The 16,681-nt window shown below is 47.8% G+C and overlaps 1 protein-coding gene across 6 annotated transcripts in view; it reads left to right on the plus strand.

The window, feature by feature from the left end:
* Positions 1 to 16,456, plus strand: part of NT5M (5',3'-nucleotidase, mitochondrial) — a 41,558-nt gene extending 25,102 nt beyond the window's left edge. Inside the window, exons 4-7 of one of the 6 annotated variants that reach the window (XM_055386020.2) lie at positions 2,261 to 2,353; positions 13,597 to 13,729; positions 14,058 to 14,114; positions 15,607 to 16,456. In XM_055386020.2, coding sequence (XP_055241995.1) covers positions 2,261 to 2,353; positions 13,597 to 13,729; positions 14,058 to 14,114; positions 15,607 to 15,749 — 426 coding nt within the window. In that variant the 3' untranslated portion in view covers positions 15,750 to 16,456. The remainder of the gene's footprint in view (positions 1 to 2,260; positions 2,354 to 13,596; positions 13,730 to 14,057; positions 14,115 to 15,606) is intronic. The other 5 variants (XM_055386022.2, XM_055386024.2, XM_055386023.2 and 2 more) reach the window with 5 other exon arrangements.
* Positions 16,457 to 16,681: the final 225 nt, after the last annotated feature.

Here is a 16,681-nt window from a genome sequence, read left to right on the forward strand (position 1 = left end):
CCAAGCACCCCCTCACCCACCGTTTGTGCCCCTCCCACCCTATGGACTGGTACTTCTTCCCTGGCTGAGGGCGGGCTGGTATTAATGGTTCCTGTGTTCCATGCCTGGGGGAGGCAAGGAAGGGCTGGAGATGGGTCTCAGGGCACATCTACACAGGACAGAGGTCTCCCACAGTAGCCCCGGTCTAGGCTTAAGCCCCAGTTCCTTCCCCAGCTCCTGTCCACTGAGTAGGTTCAGCCTTTGTTGCTAGAAGTGGAAACTTTTCTCCTTGGTTGATTTTCTTTCAAGATCCAGTCAGAGGATGGGAACCTGACTGCTGTGAGGTCTCTCACTTTATCACCACATGGAGGGAGTGGAATTGGGTTACATTCAGGTTGCCAGAACCTTCTTTCTGGCTGGAAAGAAGGTTTCCCAACATTCTAAACCCAGATTGCTCGGTAATAGTTAACAATAGCCAAGCTGGTAGTATACATCTCCAAGGGCTTTCCCTGTAATGATCCATTTAGCCTTCATAGTAGCCCTACAAAGAAGGTATTTCTATTTTTTTTTTTTTATTTTTTAGACGGAGTCTCGCTCTGTCTCCCAGGCTGGAGTGCAGTGGCGTGATCTCGGCTCACTGCAAGCTCCCCGTCCCGGGTTCATGCCATTCTCCTACCTCAGCCTCCCAAGTAGCTGGGACTACAGGTGCCTGCTACCACGCCCAGCTAATTTTTTTGTATTTTTAGTAGAGACGGGGTTTCAGTGTGTTGGCCAGGATGGTCTTGATTTCCCGACCTCATGATCCACCTGCCTCGGCCTCCCAAAGTGCTAGGATTACAGGTGTGAGCCACCGCACCTGGCCTATGGTATTATTTTTCTAACAGTGTCATTCACCCAACTCCACACCTGCATACCCCACCCTCCTTGATTTAAGGCCTGTCTTGGGATCTGCTCATCTGAGTGGAGCAGGACTCTGTCCCTTCCAACATTTTGCCTGCTAGGGACCGTGTCTAGCTCATAGATCTCTATTTCTGATGTGTGCATTTCGTCATGGGCCTGTGAGCCACGCGGAGCAGGAAGGGCAGGGAGGTGGGGTCGAGAGCTGCCAGCCATCTGCCCCTCTGATCTTTTCCAGCACTGTCCTCTGCCAGCATCCCCCTTTACTTCTGTGTCTTCTTGGTAATCACTGAACTCTTTGCTCTCGAGGTGGTTCATGGACTTCATGCCTGCACTCCTAGGTCTTGGAGAGAGCGCCTCCCCTGGGAGTCCTGCCAGCAATTCTTTAGCTACATGTAGTTTTAGGTTCCATGGCAGGCATTTTTCCTGATTCTGGTTTAGAACGACAGCACCGCTTTATGCTTGGATACCTTTATATTCATCTGGGCTGAACTATTTTCTCCCCAGAGCTTTCAGGAACCAAAGTGGTAATCAGGTGATGAGCAGCCCTTCTCCTTCCAAACAGCTGCTGATAAACCTAACAGACCCTTGTCAGGCAAATCTGAGCTAAAGGCACAATGCCCCCACCAGTGTGCACATTATTATAGCTGATGAACCTACCTCAGTGCACCATGGTCACTCAGAGCCCATAGTTTACGTCAGGGTTCACTCCCGGTATCCTGCGTTCTGTGGTATTGATAATCAGGGAGGCTGTGCATTGTGTGGGAGTGGAGGGTATATGGGAACTCTGTACCTCTGCTCAATTTTGCTGTAAACCTAAAATTGCTCTAAAAAATAAAGTCTCTTAAAAAAAATCCACAGTGAATGAGAGTCTCTCTTGCTCCATATCCTTGTCAGCATTTGGTATTGTCAGGGCTCTGGATTTTGGCTATTCTCATAGGCATGTAGTGGTGTCTCATTGTTGTTTTAATTTGCATTTCCTTGATTAATGACATTGGACATGTTTTTAAGCAAGTAGCCTTTTGTATATTTTCTGTAACGAAATGTTCAAGCCTTTTGCCTCGTTTCTCGTTGAGTTGTTTGTGAGTTGTGAGAGTTCTTTAGATATGCTAGAAACAAGTTCTTTATCAGATAATGTGTTTTACAAATATTTTATCCCAGTCTGTGATTTGTATTTTAATTTTCTTTTTCTTTTTTTTCTTTTTTGAGAGACAAGAGTTTTGCTCTGTCACTCCAGCTGAAGTACAGTGGCATGATCACACCTCACTGCAGCTGTGACACCCTGGGCTGAAGTGATCCTCCCACCTTAGCCTCCTGAGTAGTTGGGACTATAGGTGTGTGCCGCCATGCCAAGCTAATTTTTAAAACACTTTTTTTTTTGTAGAGATGGAGTCTTGCTATGTTGCCCAAGCTGGTCTTGAACCTCTGGACTCAAGCAATCCTCCTGCCTCAGCCTCCCAAAGTGCTGAGGTTACAGGTGAGTTTTCTCAACAGAGTCTTTAGAAGAGCAGAAGTTTTATACTTTTAGATTTTTTATTTAGGTTATGATCCATTTGTTTTTTTGAGACGGAGTTTTACTTTGTCTCCCTGGCTGTAGTACAACAGCGCGATCTTGGCTCACTGCAACCTCCGCCTCCCAGGTTCAAGCAATTCTATCTGCCTCATCCTCCCTAGTAGCTGGGATTACAGGCACCTACCACCATGCCCAGCTAATGTTTTTGTATTTTTTTTTTTTTTTTTTTTTGAGATGGAGTCTCACTCTGTCACCCAGTCTGGAGTGCAGTGGCACAATCTCGGCTCATTGCAAACTCCGCCTCCCGGGTTCATGCCATTCTCCTGCCTCAGTCTCCTGAGTAGCTGGGACTACAGGCACCCGCCACCACACCTGGCTAATTTTTTGTATTTTTAATAGAGACGGGGTTTCATCGTGTTAGCCAGGATGGTCTCAATCTCCTGACCTCATGATCTGCCCGCCTCGGCCTCCCAAAGTGCTGGGATTACAGGTGTGAGACACCGTGCCCGGCATGTTTTTGTATTTTAGTAGAGATGGGGTTTCACCATGTTGGCCAGGCTGGTGTCAAACTCCTGATGTCAAGTGATCCACCTGTCTTGGCCTCCCAAAGTATTGGGATTACAAGCGTGAGCCACCATGCCTGGCTCATTTTGAGTTAATTATCATATATTGTAGGAGGTAAAAATGGAGAGGTTTTTTTTTTTTTTTTTTTGCATGTGGATCCAGTTGTGCCTCTGTTGGAAAGGCCACCCTTTCTCACTGAAGTGTCATGGTAGCCTGGGGTCCATTTCTGGAATGTATCCTGCTTCTCTGATCTAAGTGTCCCACCTAATGTAAATACCACACTGTCTCAGTTACTGTAGTTTTTTTTTTTTTTTTTTTTTGAGATGGAGTCTTGCTCTGTCGCCAGGCTGGAGTGCAGTGGTGTGATCTCGGCTCACTGCAACTTCCTCCTGGGTTCAAGTGATTCTCGTGCCTTAGCCTCCCGAGTAGCTGGGATTACAGGCACGCGCCACCACACCCAGCTAATTTTTGTATTTTTAGTTGAGACGGGGTTTCACCGTGTTGGCCAGGATGGTCTTGATCTCCTGACCTTGTGATCCGCCCACTTTGGCCTCCCAAAGTGCTGGGATTACAGGCGTGAGCCACTGTGCCTGACCACCGTAGTTTTATAGTAACTTTTGAAAGCAATGTGAGTTTTCCAAAATTATTCTTCATTTTAAAAATTGTTTTGGCTATTCTGGGTCCTTTATATTTCTATAGAATGTTTAGAACAAGTTGGTCAGTTTCTACAAAGAACCTGGTGAGAATTTGATTGCAAGTGCATTGTAGCTATAAAGCTTAACAATATTAGGTCTTCTGATCCACAAGCACATACACATCCTCATTTATGTAGGCCACCTTTACCTTCTCTCAGCAATGTTTTGTAGCTTTCAGTGTACCAGTCTTGCACATATTGTGTTAAATTTGTCTCTATTTCATGGTTTTTTTTTTTTTGGCATAGAGACTATCTTTATAAATATATTTTTAAATATTTTATAGTGGTAAATACACATGATAAAATTTATCAAGTGTACAGTTCAGCTTATTTCATTTTTAATGCTATTATAAACTTTGTTTAATTGAAATTTCCAAATATATAGAACACAAGTGATTTTATTTTTTGAGACAGAGTCTTGCTCTGTTGCCCAGGTTGGAGTGCAGTGGTACGATCTCGGCTCACTGCGAGCTCCGCCTCCTGGGTTCATGCCATTCTCCTGCCTCCACCTCCCAAGTAGCTGGGACTATAGGCGCCCGCCACCATGCCCAGCTAATTTTTGGAATACAAGTGATTTTTTAATTTTAATTTTTCATTTTTGTGGGTACGTAGTAGGTGTGTATATTTATGAGGTACATTAGATGTTTTTGATACAGGCATGCAATGTGTAACAAACACATCAGGGCAGATGGCGTATCCATTATCACCTAAACATTCAATCCTTTGTGTTATAGACAATCCAATTATATTCTTAGTTGTTTTAAAATGAACAATTTTTTTTTTTTGAGATGGAGTCTCGCTCTGTCACTCAGGCTGGAGTGCAGTGGCATGATCTCTGCTCACTGCAACCTCTGCCTCCTGGGTTCAAGCAGTTCTCTTGCCTCAGCCTCCCAAGTAGCTGGAACTACAGGCACGTGCCACCATGTCCGGCTAATTTTTGTATTTTTAGTAGAGACAGGGTTTTGCCATGTTGGCCAGCTGGTCTCTAACTCCTGATCTCAGGTAATCCACCTGCCTTGGCCTCCCAAGGTGCTGGGATTACAGGCATGAGCCACCACGCCTGGCCATGAACAATTAAATTATTTTTGATTATAGTCACCCTGTTGTGCTAGCAAATACTAGGTCTTATTCATTCTTTTTTTTTTTTTTTTTTTTTTTTTTGAGATGGAGTCTCGCTGTGTCATCCAGGCTGGAGTGTGGTGGCGCGATCTTAGCTCACTGCAAACTCTGCCTCCCGGGTTCACGCCATTCTCCTGCCTCAGCCTCCTGAGTGGCTGGGACTACAGGCGCCCGCCACCACGCCCAGCTAATTTTTTGTATTTTTAGTAGAGACGGGGTTTCACCGTGTTAGCCAGGATGGTCTTGATCTCCTGACCTCGTGATCCGCCTGCCTTGGCTTCCCAAAGTGCTGGGATTACAGGCATGAGCCACCGCGCCCAGCCTATTCATTCTTTCTATTTATTTGTACCCATTAACTCTCTTCACTTTCCTTCTAGATACTCCTCCACTCCCCCTTCCCAGCCTCTACTAACCATCCTCCTACTATCTCCATGAGTTCAATTGTTTTAATTTTTAGCTCCCATAGGTAAGTGAGAACATGTATAGCCCTTTCTGTGCCTGGCTTATATCACTTAACATAATGACCTCCAGTGCCATCCATGTTGTTGACAACAACAGGCTCTCATTCTTTTTTCTTTTCTTTTTTTTTTTTTGACGGAGTCTTACTCTGTCACCCAGGCTTGAGTGCAGTGGCGTGATCTCTACTCACTGCAACCTCCGCATCCCGGGTTCAAGTGGTTCTCCTGCCTCAGCCACCTGAGTAGCTGGGACTACAGGCGTGCACCACCACACCTGGCTAATTTTTGTATTTTCAGTAGAGGTGGGGTTTCATCATGTTGGTAAGGCTGGTTTTGAACTCCTGACCTCCTGATCCACCCTCCTCGGCCTTCCAAAGTGCTGGGTTGCTCTCATTCTTTTTTATGGCTGAATAGTACTTGATTGTGTATATTTACCGCATTTTTTAAATCCAGTCATCAGTTGATGTACACTGAGGTTGCTTCCAAATTTTGGCTATTGTGAATAGTGCTGCAATAAACATGGGAGTGCGAGTATCTTTTCCATATACTGATTTCCTTTTTTTAAGGGGTATATACCTAGGAGTGGGACTGCTGGATTTTCAGAGGAACTGCCATTATATTCCTACCAATAGTGTACAAGGGTTTTATTTTCTTCTTGTCCTCTCCAGCATTTGTTATTGCCTGACTTTTGGATAAAAGCCATTTTGACTGGGGTGAGATGATATTTCCTTGTAGTTTGATTTGTATTTCTCTGATGATCAGCGATATTGAGCACCTTTTTATATACCTGTTTGTCATTTGTATGTCTTTTGTTTTGCGTTGTTGAGACAGGATCTCGCTCTGTAGCTCAGGCTGGAGTGCAGTGGTGTGAAAATAGCTCACTGTAGCCTCAACCTCCTGGACTGAAGCTGTCTTTCCACCTCAGCCTCCTGAGTAGCTGGGACTATGGGTGTGTGCCACCAAGCCTGACTAATTTTTTTTTTTTTTCTTTAGACTGGGTTTTGCCCAGTTTCTCAGACTGGTGTACAAGTGGTTTAATCATGGCTCACTGCAGCCTTGACTTCCCAGGCTCAATCAATCCTCCCACCGTAGCCTCCCAAGTAGCTGAGACTACAAGCGTGTGCCACCATGCCTGGCTAATTTTTGTATTTCTTGTAGAGACGGGGTCTTACTATGTAACCCAGGCTGGTCTTGAACTCCTGCCCACCTCAGCCTCCCAAAGTGCTGGGATTATAGGTGTGAGCCATCACATGCAGCCACCATATGTCTTCTTTTGAGAAATGTCTATTTAGATCTTTTGCCCATTTTAAAATCAGATTATTAGATTTTTTTCTATAGAGTTGTTTGAGCTCCTTATATATTCTGGTTATTAATCCCTTGTCAGATGGATAGTTTGCAAATACTTTCTTCCATTCTGTGGGTTGTCTCTTCACTTTGTTGACTGTATCCTTGCTGTGCAGAAGCTTTTGAACTGGATGTGATCCCATTTGTCCGTGTTTGCTTTGGTTGCCTGTGCTTTTGGGGTACTATTCAAGAAATCTTTGTCCAGACCAATGTGCTGGAGAGTTTCCCCAGTGTTTTCTTTTAGTAGTTCTTGTATATGGCAAGAGATAGGGGTCTGGTTTCATTCTTTTGCATATGGATATCCAGTTTTCCAGTGCCATTTATTGAAGAGACTGTCGTTTCCCCAGTGTATATTCTTGGCACCTTTGTCAAAAATGAGTTCAAGGTAGATATATGGATTTATCTGTGGGTTCTGTGTTCTTTTTTTTTTTTTTTTTTTGAGACGGAGTCTTACTCTGTTGCCCAGGCGGGAGTGCAATGGCACCATCTCGGCTCACTGCAATCTCTGTCTCCCGGGTTCAAGTGATTCTCCTGCCTCAGCCTCTGGAGTAGCTGGGACTACAGGCATGTGCCACCACGCCCAGCTAATTTTTGTATTTTTAGTAGAGATGGGGTTTCACCATGTTAGCCAGGCTGGTCTTGAACTCCTGACCTCACGCTATCCGCCCGCCTTGGCCTCCCAAAGTGCTGGGATTTCAGGCATGAGCCACTGCGCCTGGCCTGGTTCTGTATTCTTATCCACTGATCTGTGTGTCTGTTTTTATGCCAGTAACATGCCATTTGGACTACTGTAGCTTTGTAGTATCATTTAGAGTCAGATAATGTGATTTTTCCAGTTTTGTTCCTTTTGCTTAGGATAGCTCTGGCTATTCTGGAATTTTTGTGGTTCTATGTAAATGTTAGGGTTTTTTTTTTTGTATTTCTGTGAAGAATGTCATTAGTTTTTTTTTTTTTTTTTTTTTGAGATGGAGTCTTACTCTGTCACCCAAGCTGGAGTGCAGTGGCGCGATCTTGGCTCACTGCAAGCTCCACCTCCCAGGTTCACGCCTTTCTCCTGCCTCAGCCTCCCAAGTAGCTGGGACTACAGGCGCCCGCCACCACGCCCAGCTAATTTTTTGTATTTTTTAGTAGAGACGGGGTTTCACTGTGTTAGCCAGGATGGTCTCGATTTCCTGACCTCGTGATCTGCCCGCCTCGGCCTCCCAAAGTGCTAGGATTACAGGCGTGAGCCACCGCACCTGGCCTGTCATTGGTATTTTAATAGGGATTGCATTAAATCTGTAAATTGCTTTGGGTAGTATGAACATTTTAACTATATTTATTCTTCTAATCCATGGACATGGAATGAGTATCTTTCCACTTTTTGTGTCTTCAATTTATTCTATCAGTGTTTTATAGTTTACAGTGTAGAGCTCTTTCACTTGGGTTAATTCTTAGGTATTTTATTTTATTTGTAGCTATTTTAAATGGGATTCCTTTCTTAATTTTTTTTCAGATTGTTCCTGTTTTTTTCAGTATTGTTCCTGTTTTTTTCAGATTTTGTATCCTGCAACTTTGCTGACTTTATCAGTTCTAGTAGTTTTTTGGTGGAATCTTTAGGTTTTTCCAAATATAAGATCATGTCATCTGCAAACAAGGATAATTTGACTTCTTCCTTTCTAATTTGGATGCTCTTTCTTTCTTTCTCTTGTCTGATTGCTCTAGCGAGGACTTCCAGTGCTATGTTGAATCACAGTGGTGAAAGTAGGCATTCTTGTCATGTTCCTGGTCTTAGAGGAAAGGCTTTCAGTTTTTCCCCATTCAGTATGATACTAGCCATATATGGGTCTGTCATATATGGCTTTTATTATGTTGAGGTATGTTCCTTCCATACCCAGTTTTTTGAGGGTTTTTATCATGAAAGGATATTGAATTTTATCAAATACCTTTTCAGCACCAATTGAAATAATCATATGTTTTTTGTCCTTCATTCTGTTGATATGATATATCACATTAATTGACTTGCATTTGCTGAACTATCCTGGAATCCCTGGGATAAGTCCCATTTGGTCATGCTGGATGATCTTTTTAATGTGTTGTTGAATTCGATTTGCTAATCTTTTGTTGAGGATTTTAGGAATCAATATTTATCAGTGATATTGGCCTATAGTTTTCTTTTCTTTTTTTCAATGTGTTTTTGTCTGGTTTTGGTATCACGGTGATACTGGCTTCATAGAATGAGTTTGGAAGTATTCCTTCCTTCTGTATATTTCTGAATAGTTTAAGTAGGATTGGTATTAGTTATTTAAGTGTTTGGTAGAATTCAGCAGTGAAGCTATTGGGTCCCGGCCTTTTCTTTGCTGGGAGACTTTTTATTATGGCTTCAGTTGTTGTTACTTGTTATTGGTCTGTTTGTTTTGAATTTCTTCATGGTTCAATCTTGGTAGATTGCATGTATCTTGGAATTTGTCCATTTCCTCTAGATTTTCTAATGTATTGGCATGTAGTTGCCCATAGTAGCCACCGATGATCCTTTAAATTTCTGTAATATCAGTTGTAGTGTTTCCTTTGTCATCTCTGATTTTATTTATTTGGGTCTTCTCTCTTTTTTTCTTAGTCTGGCTAAAGGTTTGTCATTTTGTTTACCTTTCCAAAAAACCAACTTTTTGTTTCTTTTCACAAAACCAATCTTTTGTATTTTTTTATTTCATATTCATTTATTTCTGCTCTGATCTTTGTTATTTCTTTTCTTTCCTTTCTTTTCTTTTTTTTTTTAATTTTGAGATGGAGCCTTGCTCTGTCGCCCAGGCTGGAGTGCAGTGGCACAATCTTGGCTCACTGCAAACTCTGCCTCCTGGGTTCAAGTGATTCTCTTGCCTCAGCCTCTCGAGTAGCTGGGACTACAGGTAGGTGCCACCATGCCCAGCTTATTTTTGTTTTTTTAGTAGAGATGGGGTTTCACCATGTTGGCCAGACTGGTCTTGATCTCCTGACCTTGTGATCTGCCCGCCTTGGCCTCTCAAAGTGCTGGGATTACAGGTGTGAGCCACCGCGCCCGGCCTGCTCTTGTTTTTCTGTTTCTTTAGGATGCATCATTAAGTTGTTTACTTGAAGTTTTTCTTCTTCTTTTTTTAATTTTTTTTAAATTCAGGCCCCCACAAAAGCATTTTCTTCTTTTTTGATGTGGCACTTAATAGCTATAAACTTCCCTCTTAGTACTGCTTTTGCTGCATCCCATAGGTTTTGGTATGTTGTGCTTCCATTATCATGTGTTTCAATAAATTTTTCAATTTCCTTCATTTCTTCATTGACCCACATCATTCAGGAGCATGTTGTTTAATGTCTCTGTGTTTGTATAGTTTCCAAAATTCCTCGTTATTGATTTCTAGTTTTATTCCAAAAATACATGTGATTTTTTTATATTGACCTTGTATCCTGTTAGTTCGCCAAATTAATAGTTCTAGTTGCTTTATGTAGATGATTTGGGGCTATGAAAGTCTAGTTATAATAATTACATTTATTTAGTACGTCTGTATCAGGCATTACTCAGGTGTCCTCACAGTTTTTTATTTGATCATACCAGCAACACTGTGAGGAAACTGACCTCACAGTGGAAGTCACTGGCTTGCCCAAGGTCCCCAGCTCGTATGTATCAGAACCAGACTTAGGGCCTAATTTTGAGGGTAAGACAAAAAGGTAGAATCCTTTTTCTGAAGACTTTCTGTGTGCCAGGTGCAGTACTGAGACTCTGATGCATAATTTTCCACTAAATCCCCAAAGGCACTCACGAGGTAGATGCTGTCCTCATCCCTGTGTCACCACACAGGGACCAGACAACCTGCTGAGGGATAGAGATACTCACATGAGAAGCTGGTGGTATCTATGTGCAGTGGCCACATAAGTGCTCATGGCTGGGCTCCAGGAGGCTCAAGGGGAACCCCATGCCCTCTTCTATTTTTACCTCTTACCATATATAAAATTTAACCCTGGCTGGGTGCAGTGGGTCATGCCTGTAATCCCAGAACTTTGGGAGGCCACGGTGGGCGGATCACAAGGTCAGGAGTTTGAGACCAGCCTGGCCAACGTGGTGAAACCCTGTCTCTACTAAAAATACAAAGAACTTAGCCAGGCATGGTGGCAGGCGCCTGTGATCCCAGCTACTTGGGAAGCTGAGGCAGGAGAATCAGTTGAACCTGGGAGGTGGAGGTTGCAGTGAGCCGAGATCGCGCCATTGCACTCCAGCCTGGGCGACAGCAAGACTCTGTCTCAAAAAAAAAAGAAAAAAAAAATTAACCCCAAATGGGTTAAATACATATAAATACATATATACATATAAAAGCTAAAAGTATAAAACTTCTGCTCTTCAAAAGGCACTGCTCAGAAAATAAAAAGACAAATCACAGATCATGAAAAAATATTTGCAAAATGCATTGTCTGATAAAGGACTGGTTTCTAGAATACATTAACTACTCTCACAGCTCAATACAAACAGCCCACTTTGTTTTGCCGTTTATGTGACCCCTGATAAGTCACAGACCCTCTCTGAGCCTCCATTTCTTCATCTGTACGGGATCTCGTCACCACTATCGTGGCACATCATTTTCCCACGCAAACCCTTTCTGCAGAGCAGCTCCGTATTTTGTCTGCAGAGTGGCACTGGTCCGAGATGAAACACGGAAACTGGGTGTGTGTGATTGGAAACGTTCATGGCAGTTTGTCTGATGCACTGTTCAGGCACATGATTTGATTTCATATCTTACAAAAGCATTGGTCACAATGCAGTGGAAATTAAAAAAACAAAACCTGACCCTTCTCTTCCCACACTCCCAGATTTTCCATGTTCCAGCCACACTCCAGGGTTTTCCCCATTCCTCAAACACCTGAGCACCGGCCTGCCTTGGAACATCAGTGTTTGTTTTTCCCTCTGCCTGGAATGTTCTTGCCGACCTGTGGAGAGCCAGCCGCCTTGTCAGTCGGGTCCAGAGAAGATGCCGCCTTTGCAGTGAGGCCTCTGTGTGAGGCTGGAGCTCTGTGCTGACTGCAGAGCCCTCGCCCCCTGGCTAGCATTGTCTGTGGCCTGTGTGCCTCCTCCTGCTATGTGCACTCCATGGGTCTCCTGTTGACCATCGTCTCTCTGGTTCCTGGAACTGTACCTCATGCAATATTGGCTAAATTACTACACAAGTAAGGAAAGTTTGGCTACTTGGAATGTTGCCGTGAGGCTTAGATACGATGGCGGACACTGCATGCCTGCGGAGTGTGTCTGCTAAAAACATTAGCCCCAGGCTCTTGCCCCCATCCAGCCTGCACCAGCAATTTACAGTCCCGTGGGGAAGATGTGAAGTAAGTTATAGAGATGTGTAGCTCCGACTGTGACACTGCTAGGAAGGACAATTAGACTGGGAAAGCTCAGGGAAGGCTTAGGAGGTGACAGCTTTAGAAGGATAGGTGCTCACTGGGCTAGGAGAAGGGCCCTGTGCATATGTGTGTGTGTGTGCATGTGTGTGTGTGTGCATGTGTGTGTGCACACACGTGTCCATGAAGGAATGTTCCAGTCAGAGGAAATGGCACATGTGAGGCTCTGAGCAGGAAAAAGCGTAATACAGTCAAGCAGTGAGAGGAGGTTGTTGTGGGTGGGCGTGGCCAGCGAGGTAGCCACAGGGAAAGGTGGCGCTGGGACAGCGGTAGGGCTGGTCTGCTCTGCAGATCTGGCCCTTTTCCCATGTCCCATGTGCTGGCCGGTTGCAGAGGGTCATGCGGTGTCTGCCTTTGTGAAGTGGGACTCCTGAAGCGACCTCCAACTGGAAGAAAGCCACCCTAAGGCACCCATGTCCCATTCTCTTGTCATACACAGGGAAAAACGGAGTCCCTGGGAGGGCAAGGACCTGCCCGGCTCTGCTCCAGGGTGGCAGAGCCCTGAGCTCCCTGCGCAGCCTGGGCCACTCAGTGTTTCTGTTTGTTTGTGCAGGAACCAGAGGAGCTTTGGGAAAAAGTGCATCCAGTCCTGCCCCTCCTCTGCTTAAAATCTGCTGCTGGTTAACCTCTGTAGTTGTAACAGGGTCTGTGAGTTAAGGGTTGGTTGCCAATGTCAGAAATCAACAAGGGTGTTGGAATCTGGATGGCTGTAGAGACAGCCTGGAGCTGGGCAGGGCTCAGTTAGGGTGCCTGGGGCCCACGGGCCAGAGCAGGTGCCGTGCTTAGGCTGCGCCCACCCCTGGCTGCACTGGGGTGGTGAGAGCAGCCAGGACCTGCTGCCCTATAGGAAAAAGTCAATTTCCCCAGGGAATCGAGGCAAAGGCAAAGGATGCCGAGAGCCCACCAGTGGCGAGAGGATGCCGGTGGCTTGCCAGGCCCCGGTCTGCTCCCTGCCCCCCGGGGAGCACCAGCACCCCAGTTTGCTATCCATCGGCCCAGACACACCCTGCCCCATGTCCGTTAGCGCCTGGAATGCGCTGTGTGCTAGGGGTGCCCCTGTGGTCAGCTTGCCTGTCCTGAAGAAAGCCTTCCTTGGGCAGCCTGTGGCTTCTTTGTAGGCCTGTCCCAGGTGTTATGTAACCATTGTTTAAGAGGACCTTGACCGCTGTCTCCTCAGCTGTAAGCTCCCTGAGGGTAGGAACTGATTTTTGTCTTGGTTTTCTTTCTTCAGTGCCTAACAGTACGCACTGCCCACATGCATGTGGGGCAGGAGGTGGCAGTGGCCCAGCAGGTGGCAGGGGTGGCACACACGGCCGCCCTCTGCTCCCTGTGTTTGGGTTATGCTGTGCAGTGTTCGCTGGGTGTGAAGAGGGGACAGGGCTGGGTTTGTCGTGACTCTGCTGCTTTCTAGCTACTGGAGTGTGGACCAGCCATGTGCGCTCCCTGAGTGCTGGCGTCCTGGGCTGGACTCCCTCCCAGCACTGACTGCCTGGCGCTGGGCCTTGGTGTCAGGCCTCCGTCCCTCCCTGCCTGTTAGCTGAGGTCTAGGCTGACCCCTGCCCTCGGCTCTTGGTCGGCTCCCAGGTCTGATGTCACTTTCTTCTCACCACCTGCCCTTGCCTGTTTGTGTCCAGTATGCCTGGGTGGAGAAGTACTTTGGCCCTGACTTTCTGGAGCAGATTGTGCTGACCAGAGACAAGACCGTGGTCTCTGCTGACCTTCTCATAGACGACCGGCCGGACATCACAGGCAAGTGGCCTGCGACAGGTGAGGAGCACGTGGGGAGGGCGCCAGCCTTGGCCCCCTTCTCCTGGGCAGTGAGCACTCAGTTGCTTCCTGCCCCACTTAGTCACAGCTGTTTGCCAGGCACTGAGCCCCTCCCGTTCGGGAAGACAAGGCCCCCTCTGTATGGGCTGTGGCCTGGTGCTCCTGGGAGCTGGGAGGAGTGGGTGCCAGCTCTAGGGTTAGCTTGAGGGGTGGCCTTGGGGAAGTCCCTTCAGCTTCAAAGCCTTGTCTTCCTCATGTAACATGGGGACTCAACTCTGGTTTCCAAATGTTTGTTTTTAGCAACAAAACCCATTTTTTCCCCCAAAAGCAATGTGGACTGATGCAATGAATGACAGGAGGGCAGAGCAGAGCTCCTGCAGGGAAGGTGGGTTGGGACAGAAGACCCCCCTCCCAAAAACCAAACAAGCCAGTCAACCTTGAACTGCCGTAGAAAGGAGAGGGAGATGGGCGTGGCGACTCGCCTGTAATTTGGGAGGCTGATCTGGGTGGATGGCTTGAGCCCAGGAGTGTGAAACCAGCCTGGCCAACATAGCGAGACTCTCTCTACAAAAAATACAAAAATTATCTGGGCATGGTGGTGCATGCCTGTAGTCCCAGCTACTTCAGGGGCTGAAGTGGAAGGATTGTTTGAGCCTAGGAGTTGGAGACCAGTCTGGGCAACATGGTGAGACTCCCTGTCTCTACAGAAAAAAAAAAAAAAACACACAAAAATTAGCTGGTCATCGTGGCGCATGCCTGTGGTCCCTGCTACTCTGGAGGCTGAGGTGGGAAAATCACCTGAGCTGGGGAGGTGGAGGCTGCAGCGAGCTGTGATTGCACCACTGCATTCCAGTCTGGGTGACAGAGTAAGACCCTGTCTCCAGAAAACAAAACAAATTACAACACAGCACAGGAGAGGGGAAGTTTTTTGGTTTACATAACTGGAAAGAGGGGTGAGGAGGGCTTCGGCCGGCCGAATCTAGGCGTTGAAACTGCCCGTGAGTGTTGTTTCTTTGCCTCTTGGCTCTGCCCTGGCCTGGTTTTCGACATCCTCCTCCTGGTAGCCGTCAGTAGTTTCAGGTCGAGTCTTTTGGACACCCCAGTGGGAATATACATTCTATTTTTTTCCCTGATTGTTTTAGAACTGGCTTGGGAAACATGCCCACCTCCATCACTGCGTCCAGAGGGTGGACTCCACGAGTGTACCCACCCCACCCCACCCTCCCCAGCCTCGTGGGTTCCCGCCAGAGTCAGGGCAGACAGTGGTCTGTGGGGGGCCGTGACCTTGAGGGCCCAAAGGCTGGCTTGGCCTCCATCTCCAGCCACAGGTTGTTGGGGGCGGGTGTATAACCCAAAGGGGTGGCGTCACCAGCAGCACCAGTGTGGACACGAGGGATTGAGGCCTGGAGAGGCTGCAGGGGCCTGTGATCAGCGGCTGGTGGGCTGCAGAGCTGGTGCAACCCGGCCTTCCCACACCAGGCCATCAGGATGGTGGGGCACAGAGAGGGAAGTTGGGGGAACACCGTGTGGTGTAAGCCATCAGGATGGCGGGGCACGGAGAGGGAGGTCGGGGGAACACCATGTGGTGTAAGCCATCAGGAGGTGGGGCACATGTCCCTTGGCAGTGCTGGTGGTGACAGTGACCCGCAGTCAGTCCCTGTTGACTGAGCACTGGCTGCGCGTGCTGAGGGCCTCCTTGCCGCATCTCGTGCCATCCTCACACCCGCTGTGAAGGTGGGTGTGCGTGCAGTCACCACTTTACAGAGGAAACAAGTTTTGGCAAGGCCAGATGCCTGCCTGGATACCCAGGTTTCCACCCTAGGCGGCTGCGCTCCAGGTCTCCACTGCTGAGCTGAATGCCGCTTTCCCACCCACAGGGGCCGAGCCAACCCCCAGCTGGGAGCATGTCCTCTTCACCGCCTGCCACAACCAGCACCTGCAGCTGCAGCCCCCCCGCCGCAGGCTGCACTCGTGGGCGGACGACTGGAAGGCCATTCTGGACAGCAAGCGGCCCTGCTGAGCTGGACTGTGCTTCGGGCTCCTCTGTGGGGCTCTGACCTCAGGGCTCCCAGCTCAGGGCCTGTGGGGCCAGTATGCTGGTCTGGGAGTCCCTCCTAGACTCCTGGGCCCCATGACCTCCTGCTGCATGTCCCCTCCCTTCCCCAGCCCTGCCAGGCCTTAACCTGATCACGGGGCAGGGCTGGGCCCTCTGGGCGCTTGGACATAGACACGTGGTCCCAGGCCATTCAGCCTGACCTCAGGCAGCAGGCACCAAGCTGCCAGAAGCCCAGGGGCTCAGGACAGGGAGGAGTTGAGGCCACTGTTCAGGGGGCTGGTGGCCGTCTCCATTCCCTAGGCAAGTTCTCTGAGGCAGAAGGGGGTTCTCTGTTCCCAGAGCCTGCAGCCATCAGCAAGGAGGACCAGGAACCCGGTGACTGAGGTGCTTCCAGGTGGGGACAAGCCCCTCATGGTCTCAGCCACAGCACCCCTTATTCCAGCTGCCCTGCCCAACCTGCTCACCCCACATGACCTGTGTATTCAGCAAACACTCACTAGGTGACAGCGGCCACCAGGCTCTGTGCTGGGGGACGATACTGGCCCTGGCCTCGACCAGCTTAGAGGTTTCTCACACCTCTGTTCCCAGGGCCCCGCTCAGGGCCCAGCAGAGAGTCCATAGGCTTGAACATGTGTTGAGTGCATGAAAAATAAATGCTGTTCATGTGTGTAGCTCAAGGCTGTGGCCTGCCCTAAGATCCTCTAGCGTCTGCCCCCACTGGGGACCCAGCTTCAGGTCTTGTAAGTGTCTGGGCAGTTCCACTGCATTGAAGACAGGCGGAGGAAGGCATGACTTCAGCCCATGCCTCGCAGGGTGGGTCCTAGTGGTGGTCTCCTCGGGCCACCCACCCACTCTCGTTGGTGAGGTTTAGGAGATGGGCTCCAGACACTCGGTTG

This window comes from Gorilla gorilla, chromosome 4 (genome assembly GCF_029281585.2).
Source record: "Gorilla gorilla gorilla isolate KB3781 chromosome 4, NHGRI_mGorGor1-v2.1_pri, whole genome shotgun sequence".
Classification (NCBI taxonomy): Eukaryota; Metazoa; Chordata; class Mammalia; order Primates; family Hominidae; genus Gorilla; species Gorilla gorilla.